Raw genomic sequence first — 21635 nt, 5'->3', positions numbered from 1 at the left:
AAGAGGAGGGGAGAGGGGATTAGTCGCAACACGCAGGTACTAGGTATGAGTTATCAGTTAACTGTTTCACCAATATCATTACAGGAGTTTAAATGGATAATGCAGCACAACCATTGCTGACAACAAAGTAAATGAAATTGCACCCCCTCACCAACCCTGTATTTAAGAGAGTTGCCACTGGAAGCTTTGTTAAAATGAAGTTCTTTTCAAAGGGGAGAACAGACTAGAAAACAGCACTTCCCTCCTGTGGAAAATGTTGGTTTTGCCAGGAGGGGAACCCCAAATTGGGATTGAAAAAGTTTATTTAAAAAAAAAAAAAAAACAAAAAAAACAGAAGGGAAAATTCTGAAAAACCTCAGGTTTTGAACAACCAGTGCAGAAGTTGTTGGTCATTCAATTTCCTGGGCATACACCTCCTGTGACCATCTGTACCCAGGGGAGTTAGGCAGATGCTCAGACACCCAGTTCCATGACTGCCCCAGCAGATGCCTCCCACAGCAGCTGAAGACCTGAGGAGCTGAGCACCCCCAAGAGACAGCCACCCAGCGAGCAAGGGAACCACCTGCCTCCTTGTGTTACCTAGCCTTCCAAAGAGCCATGAGTTTAGAAAGCAGCTTGCTAGGTAGGCAGGGATGGCAAAAGTCAGGATGGCCAGAGTTCAGGACATAAGGCAAAGCGTTTTGACAGAATTGACATGTTCCTAAGGAACATGTCAGTTTCATCAAATCAGCATTTTTTGATGGAGAAAAAATACTGTTCTTTCAGAAGATTTGTTTTTAAACCAGCTCCAACAAAGAAGTTTAACCAGTTTGCGAAGCATCCTTAGAGAAGAAACAAAACAAAACATTTTTACTTCTTTGAGCAGTGTCTACAAAAAAACCAGGCAGATTTCTATTACTTAGAGACACTTCCATTTTAAGAATATACTGTACTTTTGTCTGAAATGTGCCTGCATTTCTTCCCAGTGGGTGCATCTACATGTGCCCCTATAATGCCGTTGTTACTGCGTCATCATTTAATACTTCCTTTAGGAGTACTTTGCTATGGTGACTAATTCCTAAAATCACTAAAACTAAAAAATGAAATAAAACCCCCAAAATACATTAATCCCTCCCTACAATAATACATGTAAATCAGGGAAACATAAGTTACCTCCATGTTTCCTCAGTGCATTTACGTCAATCCTCAAAATGCGGATACATACTTCACTGCTTTTCCTTCAGTTAATTCAGTCCAAATCCTGCAAATACCTATGCACTTGTTTATCTTTACTCAGGTAAGTAAAACCATGTGAGTGAAGTTACATATTAGACCACAATCCTGCAGCGGGATGAATTTGGGGGTACACTGCAGCCACAAAGATGCAATTACAAAATTGGGACCTAAGTCAGTTTTCCTGTTTCTCTGGTTCTGTCATAATTAATGTAGCAGCAAGAGAGAAAACCAAAACAAACAGAAGTGCATCTTTCATTCATCTCTGGTTTATGAAGGTTTTTAGACTTTAAAATTTGGCTTAATTTCAAACTAAAGCAAAAGTGAACAATTAAAAAAAAAATCTTTGCAAAGGAATATTCTAAGAAATTTTTATTTTTAGTTGATCAAAATATTTCAGTTTGATTTTTATATTTTATATTCTATTCTGTAACATAATTCAAAATAAATTTTGAAACTAAAAGTCATTATAACATGAAAAATCAAAATATAAAGATATGAAATTAGAATATTTCAATGTCATCAGAGCTTTCTTTCAAAGCTAAATCCAGACAAAACTGACTTGATTGTGAAGTATTTGAATGTCAATGGAATAGCATAGCTTGGATTATGATTTTGATGAAGTTTCTCCAGCCAGCCAACAACATATGAAATGAAAATATAATACCACAAAAATTGGCAGATAGAACTACAGTAGTTTAATACCCGATACTACTACTATTGTTTTTTTTTAAATTAGCTTGATTTCAAAATCACAGATGTCCCTTAAAAGAAAGGCAGCTTGAAATGTTAAAATTTAGAGTGAAGGTAAAATAATTTAGTTTATTCCTAGGATGTGCTAGCTGCAGTATTACTTCTGTTATATTTACACCTTATAGGACTTAATGCTAGTAGTTTTATAAAACCATATGAATACACCCAGATAGCTATCCTGAAACAGAATATAAAAAACCCTTATAAATAAAATAATCTTTCAAGGAGCTTGCCAAACTACTTCCTCATAATCTAAGTAGATTTGGTTGGTTGGGTAAAAGTTTTCTTGTTAAAAGTGACCAGATATGTTAAAGAATGGCTATGTCATTTAGCTGTCTCCATTCCAGTCATAGGATCCAGAAACAAATTCTTAATTGGTTTCATAATCAGGAAAATAAAAACATCACAATTTGAAATATTTTGGGCCTTAACCAAAGCTCACAGAAATCAACAGAGAATTCTCATAGTGTTTAAAAGGTTCAGGCCTAATTTTTCTGACTTTTCTCGTGCAAAGATATAAAGTCCCACTTTTACATTCACATTCTGTATCTAGTTCCATTCACTTCATTGGAATGCCTGAGAGGACAGAAACGTAAGTAGGAAACTTCTGATATTAAATCTACATACGATAGTGACACTAATTTTATAATTACCATAAAACAACTTATTCCATAGTAAATTCATGACAACTCATAGTCACAGTTCTCCTTAACTGTGCCATTTTGAGGCAATAAAGTCAGGTAATTATTGTTCTCACCTGTCCTTCCCTCCTCCCCTCCCCTCAAAACCACCAGACACAGTGCCTTTCTAACAGACAATTTTATTTTATGAAGGTAGAGGAAGTAGTTTATGATGACAAGAAAACAAATGTCAACACTCAGAAAGAATGGAAATAAGAGATTATGTGAGCAGTGGTAGAGTTTGTAAGGAAAGTACTGCTTTGTATGGGAGGATAATTATAGAAAGAATAGAATAAGAACTTTTGTAGTAATTTTGCTCTTGAAAATAAATTATTAGTATCTAACTGTTGTGAAAACATTATTCAGGTACCAAGGGAACACTCTCTCACACACACACACACACACACACACACACACACACACACGCACGCAAAGCTACAAAATGAACTGTATTTAATAGAACTTTTCCTTAACTGGGTAACTAATATAGCCCTATGATGCATATAAAATGGCTTAGCTCTTTCATAACTTTGAGGGGACAACATCAATTTTTTTAATGGAAGAAGATTTGAGCATCTTATGCCTTCCCACCATTACTGATTTATTACCATGGTTTCCATCTCCATGCAGAAAACATCAAACATGTTCAAGTGAACACAAATGACAGTGTCCCTACTTTGACTTTTTTTTAGACTCGAAAATTTTGTGAAGAGCTGCGAGTAATTTTTTTCAAGAAAAGTAAAAGGAAATAACCTTATATTTACAGATAGAGGTTTTTAGAATAAGCAAACAAACAATATGATAAAAGGCACCTTCAAAGAGTGGAACTTCATCTTAGTCAAATCCTTCCCTGAAAATCAATTTTAGATATTTTTTTAAGCATAAGACTACATACCAGGTTTCCAGCCAGTAATCCTGCTGATAATCATCATGGTTACCTGACCTTTTTACCAAGGATTGAGCTACACATTTATGAAACAAACATGCAAAACATCCTGTTTACAATCTCAGTGCTCAGCTCTTTGCACCGATCCTTAAGATTCAGCTACTAGCATTCCTCAAACAACTGGCTTGTTCTGTAGCTGAGTATCCTTCCCTTTGAAAGGATGCACCATTAATCTTTCACGTACTGGCGACGTGATAAAAACATTTTATGCATCTAAACAAATGGGTGTATTTTGCAACCAAAGTCTTTTGGCAGCAGTAGTACAGAGCATATGTAGCTAGACCATTATTTATGTAGGAGTGACCTCAAGAGGAGGGGAAACAGTTCATTCCTACCTGGCTCAGTGCAGTTCTTGATGTACTGATGCTCATCATCCTCTGGAATTTCAGTGGCATTCTCCTCAACTGCTTGAAGTAGTTTTCTCCCATGCCACTTGTCATTAGTTTCCATGGTATAACTCAGGACATCATAACCTAGAGGATAACGGAACAAGATAAATGGTCTTGCTCTGGGAAAAGCAAAAGACAAACCATGACTCAACCTCTTAGAAAGTGACTTCTGACTTTGGGACCAGCAGGACTCTGTTTCTGCATTTTCAATGTGGGACACTTCAAAGAGCCTTGACTACTAAAGTATGAGTTCTCTAAACCTTCTGGAAAACCAGGTGCCTTCAAGGTTTGCCCAAGATGAAACTCAAAATTGTAGCACCCAGAATCACTTGACAGTTTAGATCCCTACATCTAAATTCATCCACTACCTGGAACTATAATTAGTCTCCCACATGGATCCATTAACAAGAACCAGATTCATCCCTGGTGCAACTCCATGACATGTTGCAGGGATGAGCATAGCTCAAAGTTAACAACAAAAAATGGATTAGTTTCACACTGTGGAAGCCGCAGCCAGGGACTTTTTTCAAATCCACAAATCAGGTATTAATCTCCTGTCCCCACCTGCCCCTAGCACCCACTCTGTTCCCTTCCACACACAATGGCACTGCCCCTCCCTTCCCATTCCCCTTGTACCTATGCCTCTGGGCACAGGAAGGAGAGACCTCCCTACTGCTGCCACTATCCCACCCACAACCCCTCTGCTTCAGTCAGGGCTGCAGGGAGTGGTTGCACAGGGAGACAGACTAAACCTGGGACAGCAACAATGGCTAGATTTTCCAACTGTGCCCTTATTCCTGGGCTGGCCGGAAACACCCAAGGAGGACCAGACAGGGAGGGGGAACCCGTCTGCATGCTGCTGCTGCCACTGTCCCCAACTAAGTCCAGCTCCCACAGCTCCAGCTGGATCTGGCAGAGCAGGAGCAGCTCAGGGACAGTGGCAGTGAGCAGGTCTACCCATCCTGTGTGCAGAGATATAGGTGGTGAAGGGAAGGAAATGGGAGGGGAGGGAAAGTGCCACTGAGCCCAGAGCAGAAGGGACAGGGTGCCAAAAGCAGATAGGTGGGGAAGGGACTTTTACCTGCTTGGGAACTTAAAAAATGTTACTGGTTGCCACTTGCGCAGCATGGTGCAGACTCCACAGTGCACCCAGGTGTCTGGAACCATCAAACTACATTCTGGAAAGGGGATGGGGGTGCAGGCAGAACACTGTGCCATTTCTAGATCTACTCTTGATTGGCTTAAAATTTAAACAGTTTTCTGGCAAAAATCTTTGCATTCCATGGATATTTAATAATTGTTGGGAGAACAAATTTAAAATGTAGTTATTTCTCTTCTTCATTCCAAACAAAGAAGAATAGATGACTCTTGGCACTTATTGTTTACCAAGGCCCCAATCCACAAAGCACATACATACATGCACAACATTAGGAATGTGAGCCACTTGACTGAGGTGACATAGTTAAAACTGTGGTGAAAGGTGCTCACAGTTGCAGTGCTATGCAACACAAAGTTGGCTAGCCTGATGGAAGGTTTGTGAGCAAATAGAATGCTTCATAACAGTTTGAAGAGCTCTCCCTTTCTAGGAAACTAATTGTCCCCAAGACTGCAACAGGCAAATGTAATGGCTGCCATTATTTCAGTAGGCATGAGCAAATGGAAGTCTCTCAGGTGGTATCTATATGTAAACAACAATGGCCATTTTCAAAAAACTTCCATGAGAATTTACCCACGCTTATTTTATGAGTATTTTATGAGTGGAATATTAGCTCAAGTATTCAACCCAGACCATTTCAACACTATGGGCCCAGTTCAATGCCCAATAAAATCATTAGAATGGCTCTAAATGGCATTGATGGGCCAGCCACTAAGTTTAAGTGCATTCTAAAATTGTTCTAACAAAATATACACATATGCCTTAAATCACCAGGCTAGGCTTACAGAGAGGGTTGCACAATCGTTGCTCTACTCCCTGAAGGCTTTGTTATGAAAGAATAGCTTCTCACATGGCTTAGGCCATATTCTACCATAATTCATACCTAATACAAGTCTAGTGAAGTCTATGGAATTCAGGGGGTGCGAATCATGGAAATGCTCAATTCAAAAGAATATTTGAACCAGCTTCACCTTTAAGATGTTACCACAGTAATGAGGAATATCTACAAATATCAGGGTCTCTTCCACCAACTTCATGCAACACCAAGAAGATGGGATAAATACTGGACTAGAGCTTCATCTAGCAAAAGTTGTTCTAGTGGAGAACTTCTCAAGTTGTTCATGACTTGACTGGAATTGATGTATCCCTTCAAACATCATGTGGACCAAACCTTTCACTACCGATCTCCACAGCAAACAGGTCCATCTTTACTTTCCATTTCTCTGCTAAAAAGTAGTGCATGTTATATAATTACTCCTGAAACTATTGTCTGACTACACAGAATCATAGAAAAATAGGGTTGTAAGGGACCTCAGGAGGTCATCTAGTCCAACCCCCTGCTCAAAGCAGGATCATCCCCAACTAGGTCATCCCAGCCAAAGCTTTTTCTAGTCGGGTCTTAAAAACCTCCAAGGATGGTGCTTCCACCACCTCTCAAGGTAACCTTTCCAATGTTTTACTGTCCTCCTAGTGAGAAAATTCTTCCTAATACCTAACTTAAACTTCCCTTGCTGCAGCTTGAGACCATAGCTCCTTCTTCTGTCATCTGGCACCACTGAGGACAGTCTGGCTCCATCCTCTTTGGAACCACCCTTCAGGTAGTTAAAGGCTGCTATTAAATCCCTCCTCAGTCTTCTCTTTAGACTAAATAAGCACAGTTCCCTCAGCCTCTCCTCAGAAGTCATATGCCTCAACCCCAGAACCATTTTTGTTGCCCTCTGCTGATCTGTCTCCAATTTGTCCACATCCTTTCTGTAGTGGGGAGCCCAAAACTGAACACAGTACTCCAGATGTGGCTTCACCAGTACTGAATAGAGGGGAGTAATCCCTTCCTTTGACCTACTGGCAACACATCTACCAGTGCAGCCCAGTATGCCATTAGCCTTCTTGGCAACAATGCCACACTGCTGGCTCATATTCAGCTTATTGTCAGCTTACATCAAATAGGGACAGCAAATACCATTAAAATAGCAGAGGGTTTTTTATGTGGTTCATTTCACTATACAGGTAATAGTCCCAGGGGCCACATGTATTGACTACAGGGCCCATTTGAGGCCTGTGGACCATGGAGTAAGACTGCTTTGTGAGTCACTAAAGTTAGTGGAACACATTATTACCACGTGAGTGAGAACCTATTTTATTTATACTTTTCAGCAAGGAAGTGGAGGAGTGGTGGAGGGTCAAGAAAGAAAGTGTTCTAGAAAATCTAATCTGTGGAACAGCATTGCTTCAAAGTTACTAAAGAATAAGAGCAGATAATGCAGGATTAAGAAACTTTCTGTCTATACATCATTCACACTTGCAGATTACAAGATGTTCTCAACTGCACAAATATTGTGACTGACCTGGTAAAAGGCAACATTTTGTTATTAGCTTTTGTTGCTATTCCTTCCTTCTCCCCACCCCATCCCCTTTTGTTCCCTGCTTCTCACTTCCCTTTGGCTTAGAGGAGGAACTGCTAAATGAAGTTCTATTTCAGCAATGTCAACAAAAACACTTGGCTGTTTTCCATAACATTCTTGGCACCTCACTGCTCAGCCCTGCACATTTCATGTTGGTCTAATTAGCTTAGAGTGCCTGCTCACATGTCAAGTGCATGAATCCTATGGAGTTTAAAACTTTGAGGGGCAAATATACTTTTCGTAGGCAGAAACAAAGAGATGCTACTTGCAAGACAAAACAGACGTGTAATAAAGAAAACAAATGGAAGTTTCCATCATATGTCTCTCTGCCCATACATCCATCTTTCCTTCTTCTGTAAAACAAAATACAACTTCTCTCTCTGATTTTGCATGGAACATGCAAGCCATTGCAACTCTACTCTCCTGCTTATGCTGAGTGGTGTTCCAACTGATGCAATGAGAGGTCATTCAGCCCACTTGGAGAAGTCACATAATTGTATATCAGCCAACCAACATGCTTCTAACCAACTAAGGGTAGAAACAGATGTCGCTTAACATCCTATTTGTGCAGCCATAAAAAAATTATGGAAGCACAAATGGTGAGCAAATAGTCATCCCTAAACTTTGTTGTGCCATATGAGAGGGGGAAGAAAAGAAAAAAAAAAAAATCAGTGGGCTGACAAAAGGAAGTCATAAATTCTTCTGCTTCATTGCAGAATGATATATCTATTAGGTCTGGGGTACAAGAGTGCAGACAGCCTGAGCTGCCCACACTCTCCACCTACTCTGGCAGGTGCTCTAGGGGCTTAAGGGCCCCTCAAACCCTAAGAACACCTGCCTGGCTTTCCCCATGTACAGCGAGGCAGCCCAGGGAATCCTAGGATACCTTTCCATAGATGGGGAAAGTCAGGGTGCCCCACTTAACAGAGGCATGCCCTGGGATTTCCAGGGGCATGTCTCCAGAACTGGGCAGAGCCCATATGGGTCCTGGAATGGAACCTGAGGAATTTTTCAACACCCTATGCCTCCACACCAGGACCTGCTTCCCCAGAATCTCTAAAGTGGATGTAAGTGGAGAAAGAGGTTTTTCCCTGCTTACCCAGACCTGCCTCAGAGAATCCAGTGGCAGGTCTGGGTAGGTGGGAAAAGCCCCAGTTCCATGCTTACCCAAACAAGTTTCCAGAGACACTAAGAGCATGGAGGCACAAGTCACCAGTGATTCCACCCCTCCACACCAGTGCCCATATGGGCTTTCCTTGATTATAAAGATATACCCCTGGAAATCCCAGAGTATGTCTCCATAAGCAGAGAACTCCAACTTTCCCTATTTACTGAGAGGAGCCCCAGGATTTCCTGGGGTGCTTCTCTGTAAGTGGGTCTTTGAAAGACTTTCCTCACCCAGACCCACCCTTGGGATCTCCAAGGCAGGTCTGGGTATGTGGGAAAAACTGGGCAGGTGCTCTCAGGACTTGAGGGGCCTGATCCTGCACAGGAATTCCTGGGGTTCACAGGACCAGGCCCCTCTAGGAGAACATATTGTGCCTTGTCCCACACTATCAATGGGTGGGGCAAGGGGAGATGTATTTTGCACAATGAAGCAGATCAGCTGTGCCACAACACTGCAGTGGAGCTGATACACTTTATTCCATGACATCTATTTCTAGCCTAAGAGTCTTTTGCTTTGAGTCTTCAAGGGGGATTCACTGCATGGGAGAGTCAGAATAGAGGTCAGTTTCCTGTTCAGCATCAGGGGCTACAGTATGATCACCGGCTTCCAGAAGAAGTCATGCCCGGACCTCTTCAGAGAGAACGATGTGGGCGCAACAAAAGTGAGAGGAGGAGGAGGAGGAGTGATAAAATGAGCTATCAAGTCTTTAACAGGGAATGGAAGATATTGAAGCTAAAGAAAACAGTCTGTTATAGGGAGCCAGTTACCACTCCTATATTTCAGTTGCCTAGTGTCTTCCACAAAATATTAGGACCTTTTTGGAAGTCCCCTGAATTGTATGCTACAGGTCTTTGAAATTCAAGAGGAAGAAATCACCAGGATGAGAGTGCCATTTCTTTGTTTGAAGAAACGCCACTCATGTTGCCAGGGTGATGACGCAACCTTTAAGTTCATCACAAGATGATTTCTTCCAAAGGACCCCTGCCTGCCTCAGATAGCACATAAGATGGATAAAGGGAATCTTAAGATCTGGCATTTCTATCTACTGAATACTTTCTTTGGTAAAGTAAATATCACCCTGAAGTGTGCACGTATGTAGTAACTAGTCATCATTCCATACCCTTCATACCCCTTAAAACATGCTGTTTGCTATTTTACTTTGCCTTTGAGTGAATTCAAATGCTCACTCTGTGAACAAAATGTATAAGAACAGATGGATTGCATTTCTAAAACATTAGTTCATGTGAATTTTAAGGGCAGTTATAATAGCCCAGCACTGGCTTCTTCCTTAATGATAAACATTCTCTTGTAATCTGAGCTAAGTAGTCTCAATTCCACATACAAGTTGCTTTCACAGTGAAGTGGGGGTTTTTTTCTGAACAGTTGGCACTTGACTTTGGGGCAGGGGGGAAAGGAAAGGAAAGGAAGAAAAAAGGAACACACACACACACACACACACACACACACACACACGTCTCTTTCTAAAATTGTTATTCCCCTAAATTCTTGTCACAGATCTCTTCCGTCTCCTCACAGTACAGAACAGCTTTCTTGTTGCAGAACTTGGACCTTCCCAAATGGAAAACTGAAGGTAAGTCATTCAGAATAAGCTTGGGAAACTTGCCATTTGGCAAGGGAGCTGTAAGAGAATCACATTTGGTGCTGAATTAAAAGAGAGAAGACAAGAGCAGAATTTGGCCCTTTTAAAAATAATACTAATAAATCAACGGAGCTATTTTGGTTTACACCAGTTGAAACTCTGGCCCAGATTCCCCAACTTTAAGTAGGTTAAACAATTTCAGAGTTGAATGTAGAATTCACAAGCCAAATTCTAGTCTTGGTAACTCTGGTATAGAAAAGGTTTTGGCTCTATAAAGCAAGGAGAAATAAATATATAACAGTGAAATGAAACCCTCTCTTTAAAAGTTCTGGCCCTTCAAAAGCCGATCTCCTGAATAGAGAGCACATCAGGCTTTTAAAATGTATTAATTTTGAATTTTATGATGAACTATAAAAAAAAAAAAGCCATCACTAGCAAGACCTAAGCACTGGATTCTGCATTTCCCCAGTTGCTGACATAGCTTTATCCTACAGCAAGCAGGAAGCTGCTTGAAGTCTATCCGGTCTGCTGTGGTTGCACTGTTATCAGCTGTTGTGAAGCAAACACAGAAACTTGGGCTCCAGTCTTGGCAGATCTCTGAAAGAGGAACTGGATTGTCAATGTGGTTTAAACCTTAGCAGCCTGAAGGCCATCAGAACTGGGCATCTCTGAGGGCTCAGGAGATGGGACAGGGGAGCAAGGTTCTCTGGAAATCAGAAAGATCTGTATAAGGAATAAAGGGGCTCTTGAGGAAACCTAGTCACTTCTCTAGCTTCTCTTTAGTTTCATCAGGGACTTGTTGGGCCCCTACAGCTGCCAGGCCTTGCTCACAGCTGTCAGCTAGACATCAGGGCTAGGGACAGACATTACATATAAACCGGTTTAAGTGATCAGAAACTGGTTTAAGCCTGTAACAGAACAGCTGTTCAGTGCACATAAACCAGTTTGAAAATGACTGAAACCAGTTTGAGATAAACCTGATTGAATATAATATCAGACTTCACTGATTTGGGTCAAACCGGTTTATGCAATGTCTGTCCCAGACCCCTTGCTGGTTTAAGTTAAACCAGACTCCCCCAGCATCCCAGCATGCTCTCTAGGCTGGACAGGGCTCTGCTCCACAGCAGAGATGGCCCCTCCCCTCTGCTCCCTGGCTGCAGCTCCAGCAGAGACACGCAGGCACAGCAGCGTCTGTCTGGCTTCCTCCTGTTCTCCCATCCCCCTCACCACTCCCTGCTAAGCAGGGATCCCCTGTCCCCTCAGCTAATGCTGAGGTATCTGTGTAAGGCAATCAGACCACATGCTGGCTATGGCCCATGCTGTGGCAGACAGCAGTGTCAGCTTAAGGCTTTTTGGAGCTAATCAACAGCTCAGCTGGTAATGTCCCTCTGTTCCTTCTTTGTTTAAGAAGAGCTTGAACTAATGAGAGAGGCTGTTTGTTTTCTCATAGCGTAATAAAAGTTGATAACAGAGCTGATAAATGCTCTGTTATCAAGGAAGCAGAGGGAATCCTTCCCTAATCCTGCCCAGGTCTGGCCACACCCCATTCAGCTTAGCTCTGTGAAAAGGAAGAAAGGGCTGCTCTAGCACCCCTAGCTTCTAGCCTGAGCTACTGCAGGCATGTGTCTGCATGTCTCAGATGTCTGTACAGTTACAAACTGATTTAGCCTAGCCAGGTTAGACTAACTGGCAAAAACAGAATCAATTTAGGCTCTGGCTTTTTGAATGTCTGTCTGTAGCCCAGCAGGCCAATGTGACATGTTGGACAAGACAAGTGGGAGGAAAGAAGTGTAGAGTGCTGAGAGGTGGGGTCAGGAGAGATAAGGCCCCCTTCTGCCTTGCACTACCATTTGCAACAACCGCTCAAAGCTGGTTTCAGTTTGGCAACATTTTACCTCCCCTTTGCACTGTTCTCAATACTAAGCATGAGGGACTGCTTAGCATCTGAAAGAGTTTTGTTGTTGCTCTCCTATCATTTAGGAGGGAAAGCAAAGCCAAAGCCTACGGGGAGATCACCACACAAATGCATACATACAGCTCTACCAAATTCATGGTGGAAGTGGGCTGTGTAGTGGCTCCTTTGATCTTGTAGGTTTTCCTGCACACGCTCCTCCCCCCACAAATACTGATTGGCTGAGGGGCCCTGGTGGCCCTGCTTCTTGGTGCCGACTGGCCAGGAGGCAAAAACAGTGCCATTTTTTAAAATCATGGTTTGGGCCTCCCTGCCAATCAGGAGCAAGCGGTAGGGCTGGCACACACAGGAATATACAAGATTAAAGAAGCCACTGCGCAGCCCACTTCCACCATGAATTCAGTAGGGCTCTATGCATACATATACGTATAAACATACACACATACGTACATGCATGGGAGTAAGCATGCATCCCCCCTTCAGTTGAATGACTGTTAAGGTAGTTTTCTGATATTGTTTTATGAGACAAATGAGGAGGAGTGGGTGGCAGGGGGAGGGAAAGCAGAGGAAACAAGGTTTCACAAGACATGCTTTCAGCCTCTCATTTCTGAAAAACAAACAAACAAACAATCTAGCAGTCCTTTCTCAGTTTTTCCTGAGGCAAAACTTCTGCTGAGCGAAGGACTTCACCCTTATTTCTTTAAATTAAGACCTGATTCATCACTTTCAATGCATGCTGGATCCAAGCCATAGCTTACAAGAATAATCTCAACCAACAGCAGTGATGGCAGGGAACAAGCCAGATTCTTTATAAAGATCATGACTAGAACAGGTCAAAGAATTTTCAAATGAACATTTTGCTGCTGGAGAATACGTTTATCAAAATTTGAAATGTTTTGCAAGTATTTGTCAATTCCAATGAAATTTAATGGCAAAATTTCAGAACTATTTCTACTTTTTCCATTTCAATTAGGAAATATCAGAACATTTTATATTTAAACAAAGCAGCATACAAGATATTAATTAATTTCATAATGTATATATAGAAATGAATTTTATATATATATCTACACACACATACATACACACACTTTATATAAAATATGGTTATTTTTATCTGACGCACAGCCATCTCGTACTTACATTTTCACTGAATATGTATGTGTACGTATACTCACATATGGAATTTATACATATATATCATGATGTTGCAACATCAAAATACAAAAATGTTCCAATGTTTCCAAATAAAGATTTTTTTTTAAATTTCTGATCCACAGTATTTCTCCTTCCCTTTCAAAGAGGAATGAAATTGTTGGAGGTGGTGGGGGCCCTGCAAAGCATTTCCATAGATTGTGAATTCAATTTTCTAATCAACTCTAATTAGATAATGTGGTCTTGAAATCTGGGATGCAACGGGGGCTTTTTTGGCTTGCTCCTACTGATATTGGCCACGTTCACAAGTCATTTTTCTTGTTTTTATGTATGCATTCTGCTTCATAATATCAACAAGACAATGCAGACAGCACATTTCCAAGAGCCTTGACTCTCTAAACAACACAGATAGTGTATTAGTGTTTGTTTACTCAGTACTCTTGCTTCTGCCAAATTGGGGTGGCAGTCTTGTGAGAACAAGCTCTCTTCTGAAATTGCTGATCTGTTCTGTTTAGTCACAAAAATGAAATGCAGTGAAAGAAAGTGTCGATCAAATGCCTTCAGACAGCTGAGAAAAGTTCAGTTTGAATTCTAAGTAAAGAGCTGGGGCAGAGTATCTTATGTTACCTAAACACGCTCTATGCTTACATACTTGAGGTAACCTGGAAATACATCAGACTGTCTTGCTAGCTTTACCTTATTTTCTTAAGGTAATATGCAGTGTACCAGTGTCCAAACTCATCTCGAGTCAGCCTAATTTCCAAAATCAAATATAAACAGCTGATAACATATTTGCAAGTCTCTAGAGGCTCTTGGAGATGACAGCTGTCTTTGTTCTAACTTGTGCCAATTGGTCATGGGTTCTTCTCTCACACACCTGCACAGCTTGTGCTTGGTGAGCATGGGTGTACTATGCATCTAGCCAGTATAATCACTAGACTGAAAACAGCTTCTTGAAAGGGAAGAAAAGCAAATGATACAGTGATGGGGATGGGAGTGATTTTATATTTGGGGACAAACATTTCAATTCTGCCTGGCACTTTATTGAGCAGAGGAAGTCCCACCAATGAGTATTACATTCCATAGGCCACGACGTCATAGGCTTCTGTACTAACTCTGTGCAGAACAGGAAAAGCCCGAGCTCTTCATTTTATCTATGTTTCTGATGTCACCACTCCACTGTGGTTGTTACCTCTCACAGGGCAGGACTTAAGGGTCACAGTTGGGGGCCTGTGTTCAGGGCACTGTCCCAGACACACAATCCCAGTCCCAGAAAGAGATTACATGGTATAAATCTGGCAAGGAGATACAACAAAGAAATGAAGGGGAAGACAAGATAATAAATGAGGAGATAGGGAAGGACATTACATTCCTCAGGTCCTTACTCTATAGGTCAACAATAATGCACAGCACTATGTAAAACATACAAAAAACTAGAATTCCTGGTTCCAAAATGCTACCTTTTATTAGACCATCTGGAAAATCACAAGAAAATTGTCCTTTTCTGCAAGCTTTTGGGATCAAAGTCCCTTCATCAGGCTCTGGGAAAAGTATAGATGGTACAAGATGTTAAAAAGTCTCACTCTCATGGACCCAGAGATGGGAGCCCTCTGCCTTCAGCTCCCTCTGTGCAAAAATGAAGTTTATTTTCTACCTATGGGGACTTTTTACTATCTTGTACCATCTATACTTTTCCCAGAGCCTGACGAAGGGACTTTGAACCTGAAAGTTCGCAGAAAAGAACAATTTTCTTACAATTTTCCAGTTGGTCTAATAAAATGTATCATTTTGGAACCAAGAGTTCTAGTTTTTTGTATGTCTTTTTGTCTCAGACCAACATGGCTACCAAGTACAACCCAGCACTATGTAAAGAATTCCTCTCCCTTCTCTGGCGAACCAGTACCCTTCAGTTTTTTTCCCAGCCCATTTCCATAGGCACAGGGGCTGCAGCTGGCCTACTGTAGAATAGATCTGGGCTCTGACAGACCATAGGAGGTATTCCTAGACTTAAACAGCCCTCAAAAGTACGTCTTGGCACTACAATCTTTCATTTGCAATGAAGCATCCTCCACTGATGGAAACAGTAGCATCAGAGCACAGGGAGAGTGGTCATCTCCAAAGTAACCAGGTCCCAAAGCAGCCACACTTTTTAATTTAACGCTAACACTTTACCCGCTGAAAGCCCAAAGAGGTCTTACTAGTGTCATATGTTTGACATACGAACCTTTCACCCTTTCCAGTGACAGCGTACTTGTAGATCAAGGCCTAGACAATGGATAGAGTAGTCAAGAGACAGAAACATAATCTTGATTTTTGTGTTGCTGTAGTTAACTTAGTTTGGATTGTGGATACTAGGACTCTGTTCTGGAACAAAAGCAGTAAGGAAAAAGAAGATCAAAAGACATGTGAAGTAAATAAGAATAGCATCTAAGCTTCAATATAGTTACCATGATTTACCCTAGCTAGGAAGCTGGCCCCTAGCTGGGAAGCCTTAGAGTGGAAAAAAGAAAAAAAAGTGTGAAAAAGCAAGAAGCTCAGCCAGAGAAGAGCTGTCAGACCAGAGCCGGGCTCAATCAAACAAACAAAAAGGGACTGATTTGTCATTGTGGCATTTAAAAAACATAATGCATGACCACTAAGGACTTTCCAGTGTTGGCAGGTATCCTTGGCTCTCACTCACAATAAACTACTTTCTATGCAAACTGTAAGATAGTGCTGGCAGGAGCTGAAAATAGCGCAGCTTTTCTAAACATGGTTTGCTTCTCTCATTTGTAATTCTTTTTTCTTTTTATCTTCTTTTAAAGGGGAGGCGGGAGAAGGCCAGTAAACTGTCTCCATTTCTATAACTACTGCTGTAATAAAATACAACAGCAAGCTAGTCCTGGAGAGGACTGAACAGAGACAACTAAACACAGGCACATATGCTGACAGCCAAAAAGCTGGGGGATGGAGTGGGGAAGGGGTACAGCAAAACAGCCAACAGTACTTTGCCGCAGCATAATGGGCTTCATTAAATTAATTGGAGCATCGCGCCATATACAGTTATTGTTTCTCTACTTAGTGTTAGCTTTGTTCCACTCTAGCACATTAACTGGCATTGGTCCATTTCTCCCAGCACTGATAGGTGAGCAGTGATTAATAAGGAACCCTTTGGCAGCTTACATATGTAGGTGTGCACAACACAGATGTGCGTGCGCATGTGCGTGTGCACACACACACACACACACACACACACACACACACACACACACACACACACACACTGCTCTTCCACAGGGTAATCTGAGACCTGCTCTAGATTTTCACAGGGTAATCTGAGATCAGGATTGCATAAGCATTTCATAAATGGATTATCTTTCACTGTAGCCTGATTTGAGGGATGTTTTCTTTCAAAATCATCAGCCATCAGAACCATGAATGCATACGCACAGCAGTCCCCCACAGGAAACACGTAACAGAGTATCTGACGTGGAAGAATAACCAGTCTTAGACTTCATTATCTCTGAAACTAGAGAGATAAGTGGAAAAGGAAAGAAGGGCCAGTGACAGGAGTTTGCTAGGTTACCATCACCATCATTATGTGAGTTGTATTCAGACAGGACGGCCCCAACTGAAATTAAGGCCTCCATTTTGCCATAGGCTATATGGGCGCACACATAGTAAGAGACAGTCCCTGCCCTGAAGACCTTAGAATTTAATTATTAGTAACAGAGAGTGGGAGGAAAGCCAAAGCATAGTGCTGAAGTGACCTGTCCAAGGTCACAGTGCAGGTCAGTAGAAGGGTCAAGAATCAAGCTCAGATCTCTTCACTCTGTGCTGATCTCTGTGCACTGCACAATACTGTCTCCAAGCTCCAGGGGCCTTCTGAATGTCCGCAGTTTTTCCAGAGATCCTACAGAAAATGACTGCATGGCTGTGAAGTCAGTCCTATTCAAATACTGTCCCCATTAGCACAAAGCAAGAAGCTAGAGAAAAAGAGAGGACCTTTACAAACAGTGATAGTAACAGAACTGATTAAGAGGCTCAGGGTTCTGAGAACAATTAGCCAATTTCCTGAACAGACATGAAGAATTGGTTAACACTGGAATATTTAAGCCATCAAAATTATTTTAGTTCTGAAAGTCAATGGTTGGGTTGCATTTTTTTATTTGCTTGTTTGTTTACTTTTTTGAAGGGGTGTCTTTGTTTTTAAAACAACCCGAGTAGGATTTTTAAGAAAAACACCTGATGTCATATTAATCTCAGAAGCATTTGTTACTCGCAACCAGATTCTACTCCACCTACTGAGCATCTAAGCCAGTGACCCTCGACCAGGGTGTTGCAGTGCCTTTGGCTTTGAGAAGCTTTCAAAGGTGTCGCGGGTTACCATGCAATGTTTATACTGTTAGGTGTGCAAGCATGATTCACAAAATAAACCTTGAGATTTCAAACAGGAACCCATAAGGTTAAAAACATTCTGTCCTGTCTGTGGTCTTTCTGAATTCTTTGCAACAGAAGAATTGCTCTAATATTAGTTTTGCGTAGATAAAAAAAATTGCAAACCACAAACTGAGATTATCTTTGGGGTGCCTTGAGTCTGACAAGGAGTGCATTGAGACTAAACAGGCTGAGAACCACAGATCTAAGCAGACACAGTCACAGAAGAGAAATTCTATTCCACTTAATTCAAGTCTTGAAAATCCACCAACATGTCTGTTTTTTTTAACATCCTGTCCAGTGACCCTTAAGACAGTCTCAAGAAAGTGAGGAGGAGGGGAATGTACCCACCTTTTGCACTGATTGTTTTTCAGGGACTCTGAATGCAAAAGAATCACACTTAGCCACCTCAGTGAACTGAGGTACCCAACAGATAGACTACAATCAGGGCCCCAGTGCTCTCACATGACAAATGCAGGCAGCATAAATCCACCAAGTTCCTGCTGTGCTGCACACTGGGACACCCCACAAGAAGCAGTGCTCTTAAAAACAGAAGTAACCAAAAGAATCAGCAGCTCCCTGATAGCTCAGAGACAACTGGGGGACACATACTGCCACTTTGAGAAGATGGATCATGAAGCTGTTGGGAAAATCCTGCAAATTTAGTGTTAATATCAAGTGGTCTTATTGCAGGTGAGTAAAACCAAGTCCATTTTCACTGGGTGATGGAGGACAGTGGGATGCAGGAGACTCCCTATTAGCCAACCATGCCAGGAAGCCACCTGGCATAGGTTACCTTTAAGAAGTGGAAAACATGAAGGGAGATGCAGCTGGAAAACAGGGTATTCAATCTGATTCTAGGAACTGATGAATAGCACATGGCTCAGCGCCAGGGGACCTCCACTCTGCTCATCCTGGCTCTCATTAATCCTTACAGAAAAGCCAATGACCTTGGCAGAGGAAGAAATGCAAGATATCTTTTGCTCCAGGATTTGTAATTCATGTCTAGAGACTCACTATTCTGGCCTGTACACATTAAATATATTGAGAGCCCCTTAATTAGGTTTGTCCTAGATGTCTCTCATACCTTTCAGGCAATTTATTCTTACAGTCTATTACAAATTGTCACCCTGAAACATTATCTTTTTGGGACAAGACCTGCCAGACTGGATATTTATTTACAAAAACTTTGCCTGTATAGTTGTCCTGTAGATCTTGACTCTGGCATTTCTGCATTTCCTTATAATGGGCAAACCTAATGCCCCAACATAGCAGCAATACATGTATGGTAGCCTATTACCACTGCAGCAAAAAGATATAGGCAATTTTTCTTTGGAAAATCACTTCTTCACCAAAAAATGCAGTTTCAGGGCAGCAGAACCTATTTTTTTAAATGAGCTTAAGTTCAGCAAAAATTTTTAAACATTTTCCATTTTCTTCCAATCAAAAAAAAAAAAGGTTCATGCCAGCACTTCAAAACAAAAATGCTTGTTTTTCAGGCTAGATTCACAAGATAATTTGGATACCATTCACAAACAGAAAGAGTTGGTGATGGTCATTTACCCAGTCTATAATCCATTCATATATTCATGGTTTTAGACAGAGGCATACCAAACTCACTGAGCACCCAGGGCAGGGGTAGAAGGGGATTGAGGGTATGCTGACGATGGTAGATGGGGAAGGGGAGTCATACTTGCCCAGGCTGCTGCTCAGAGTGAATACGGTGCTGCAAGTAGGGGGCCTGGGGTTGCATAGTGCAGTGTGGGAGGGGTACCCACATGGATGCAGGATGCAATGGTTGGGGGGAGTACCCAATCCACCCTGTGTTCAACTGATGCAGCCTGGCTACATAGAGCCCCCAGAAGCTTAGAAGTTGGATAGCTCTGCTATGTCAGAAACAAATGTCAGAAACAAAACATTCAGGTGCTCACTCAGCTATCTGAAACAGTGAAACAGCTTAAAAGAAGCCATCTGTCAAGGAATGAACAGAGCAAAGATGAGCAAGTACTGGAGCCCATAAATAGTACGCAAAGCTGTGGTTCAGGGAACCCGTGTTTAATTCCTAATTCTGCCACAAACTTGGTGCATGACCTTGAGGCTGTAACTTCATTGGTATCTGCCCCTGCTTCTCCTCCAGCCTTTCTGCCTGCCTCGTCTCTAAGGTTGTTTCCAATTAGGAGTTTGTGTGATACTTAGCACAATAGAAACCTATTCTCAATTGTGGCCTACAGCTCAAAGATCCTGCTGAGTCTGTCAGCTCATTAAGCTAGCATGATTTAGGCACACCAGTATCTGTACCCAATGGTACAAGACAGAGTAATGCGACAGCATCACATCCAGTCATCTTTGATTCCCCAGCCTGAATGACCAGGTACTCATTTACCACTGGGTTAACTGGGCACAGCCTTTGTCACAAATCCAAGGTAGGGCCTTTGGGAAGATAGCAAGACACTTTAGCCACTCTACCACCACATACATGCTTGTGTGATCTGTTATTGCACTATATATTGGCAAGTCACCCCCATAACCTGAATGCAAATTCAATGCATACGTGCAACATTTTTTATCACTAGCAGCAAGATTCTCTCTCTCACAGAGTGTCTTTTGCTCATGCACACTAGCTCAAGGGAAAAGTGATTCTCTTTTCTTTCCTTATAAGTGCTAGCCCTCGCAGTCACTGATGTACCTGTCACAAGGGCCTAAATGTATTGGGAATATAAAGGGAGTGGAAGAATGGGATCCTCTACAATACCACCTCCCTGTCAGAAATGGAGTCGCTACCCCCTCTCCCCACCCAAGCCTCAACTGTGGTAATAATGCAGTCCAATTTCTATGGGTACTGGAAAATTAGCAGCTCAGCAAAGGCAGATGTTTTAACGTTGGGTGTGCACTTCTTCTTTCTTTAAAAGTTGACAGACCTTTGTAAAATTCAATTAATTATTATTTGAGTTTTGCATTATTGATGCAAAACTCAAATAAAATATATACACAGACATGCACTACATAGGTGTGCCCAAGAAGATTATAGGTTTTTCAATTTCCAGAAAGTGTACTTATGAGGGTTACAGGTAAACCTGACAGACGGTTTAAAAAAAATGTTGTAAAAACAGTCTTTCAGTACTACTACTAATAATAATTCCGTAAAAAAGCTGGCTCTCTCTAAATTTTGCATTTCATGGCTTCTTAATATTGTTCTGCTTCCTGAAACATAGCTTTCTTGGAAAAATCATCAAAACATTAGGTTTTTAGCCCTGTAAAACCCCAATTCAGAAGAACATCCCTCCTTAAGGACTGAGATTCAACCTGCATGCATCTTTCAGCACATGCATACATTTCATGAAGTCAATGGGGCAGGCATACAGGCTTAAGTTAAGCATGTGGTTATGGGCCAACTTAAATAGCCATGGACTTAAAGCAGGTTCTTAAAAGTAATTCACTGAATGGAAACAAACTTCACTGCCTAAGTATCTTATGATCACAAGTTTCAGAGGTGAAAGATGCACTGTGCCCAATACTCCATTCCCCTCCATTAGTTATAAATGCGTTGTCTATCAGTAGCATTGTTCATACTTTCTCTTACGTTATGAGAAGTGGAGAATAGAAGCAGCCAAATTACCCTCCTCTACACCAACTGCTTTTACATATCTTTGTCATGTCCCTTCTACTTCACCTCCTCTCCGAAATGAACAGTCTATATTTTTATTCTCTTCTCATATGCAAGTTTCCTCGTGCCTCCAGTCACCTTTGTTGTGCTTCTACAGATCTTGCCCTACTGGCTCTACCCTTTTTTAAAACAATGTGAGCAAACATCACTTGATAGTTAAGGCGATTTATACAGGCGCATTT

The 21635-nt window shown here is 41.6% G+C and overlaps 1 protein-coding gene across 1 annotated transcript in view; it reads right to left on the bottom strand.

Moving 5' to 3' along the window:
• Positions 1 to 21635, bottom strand: part of SLC24A3 (solute carrier family 24 member 3) — a 437684-nt gene that overhangs the window by 404549 nt on the left and 11500 nt on the right. The window contains exon 2 of the mRNA XM_006015414.3: positions 3927 to 4064. Coding sequence (XP_006015476.1) covers positions 3927 to 4064 — 138 coding nt within the window. The remainder of the gene's footprint in view (positions 1 to 3926; positions 4065 to 21635) is intronic.

This window comes from Alligator sinensis, unplaced genomic scaffold (assembly GCF_000455745.1).
Source record: "Alligator sinensis unplaced genomic scaffold, ASM45574v1 scaffold140_1, whole genome shotgun sequence".
Lineage (NCBI taxonomy): Eukaryota > Metazoa > Chordata > Crocodylia > Alligatoridae > Alligator > Alligator sinensis.
This window is presented reverse-complemented; position numbering and strand designations above follow the sequence as displayed.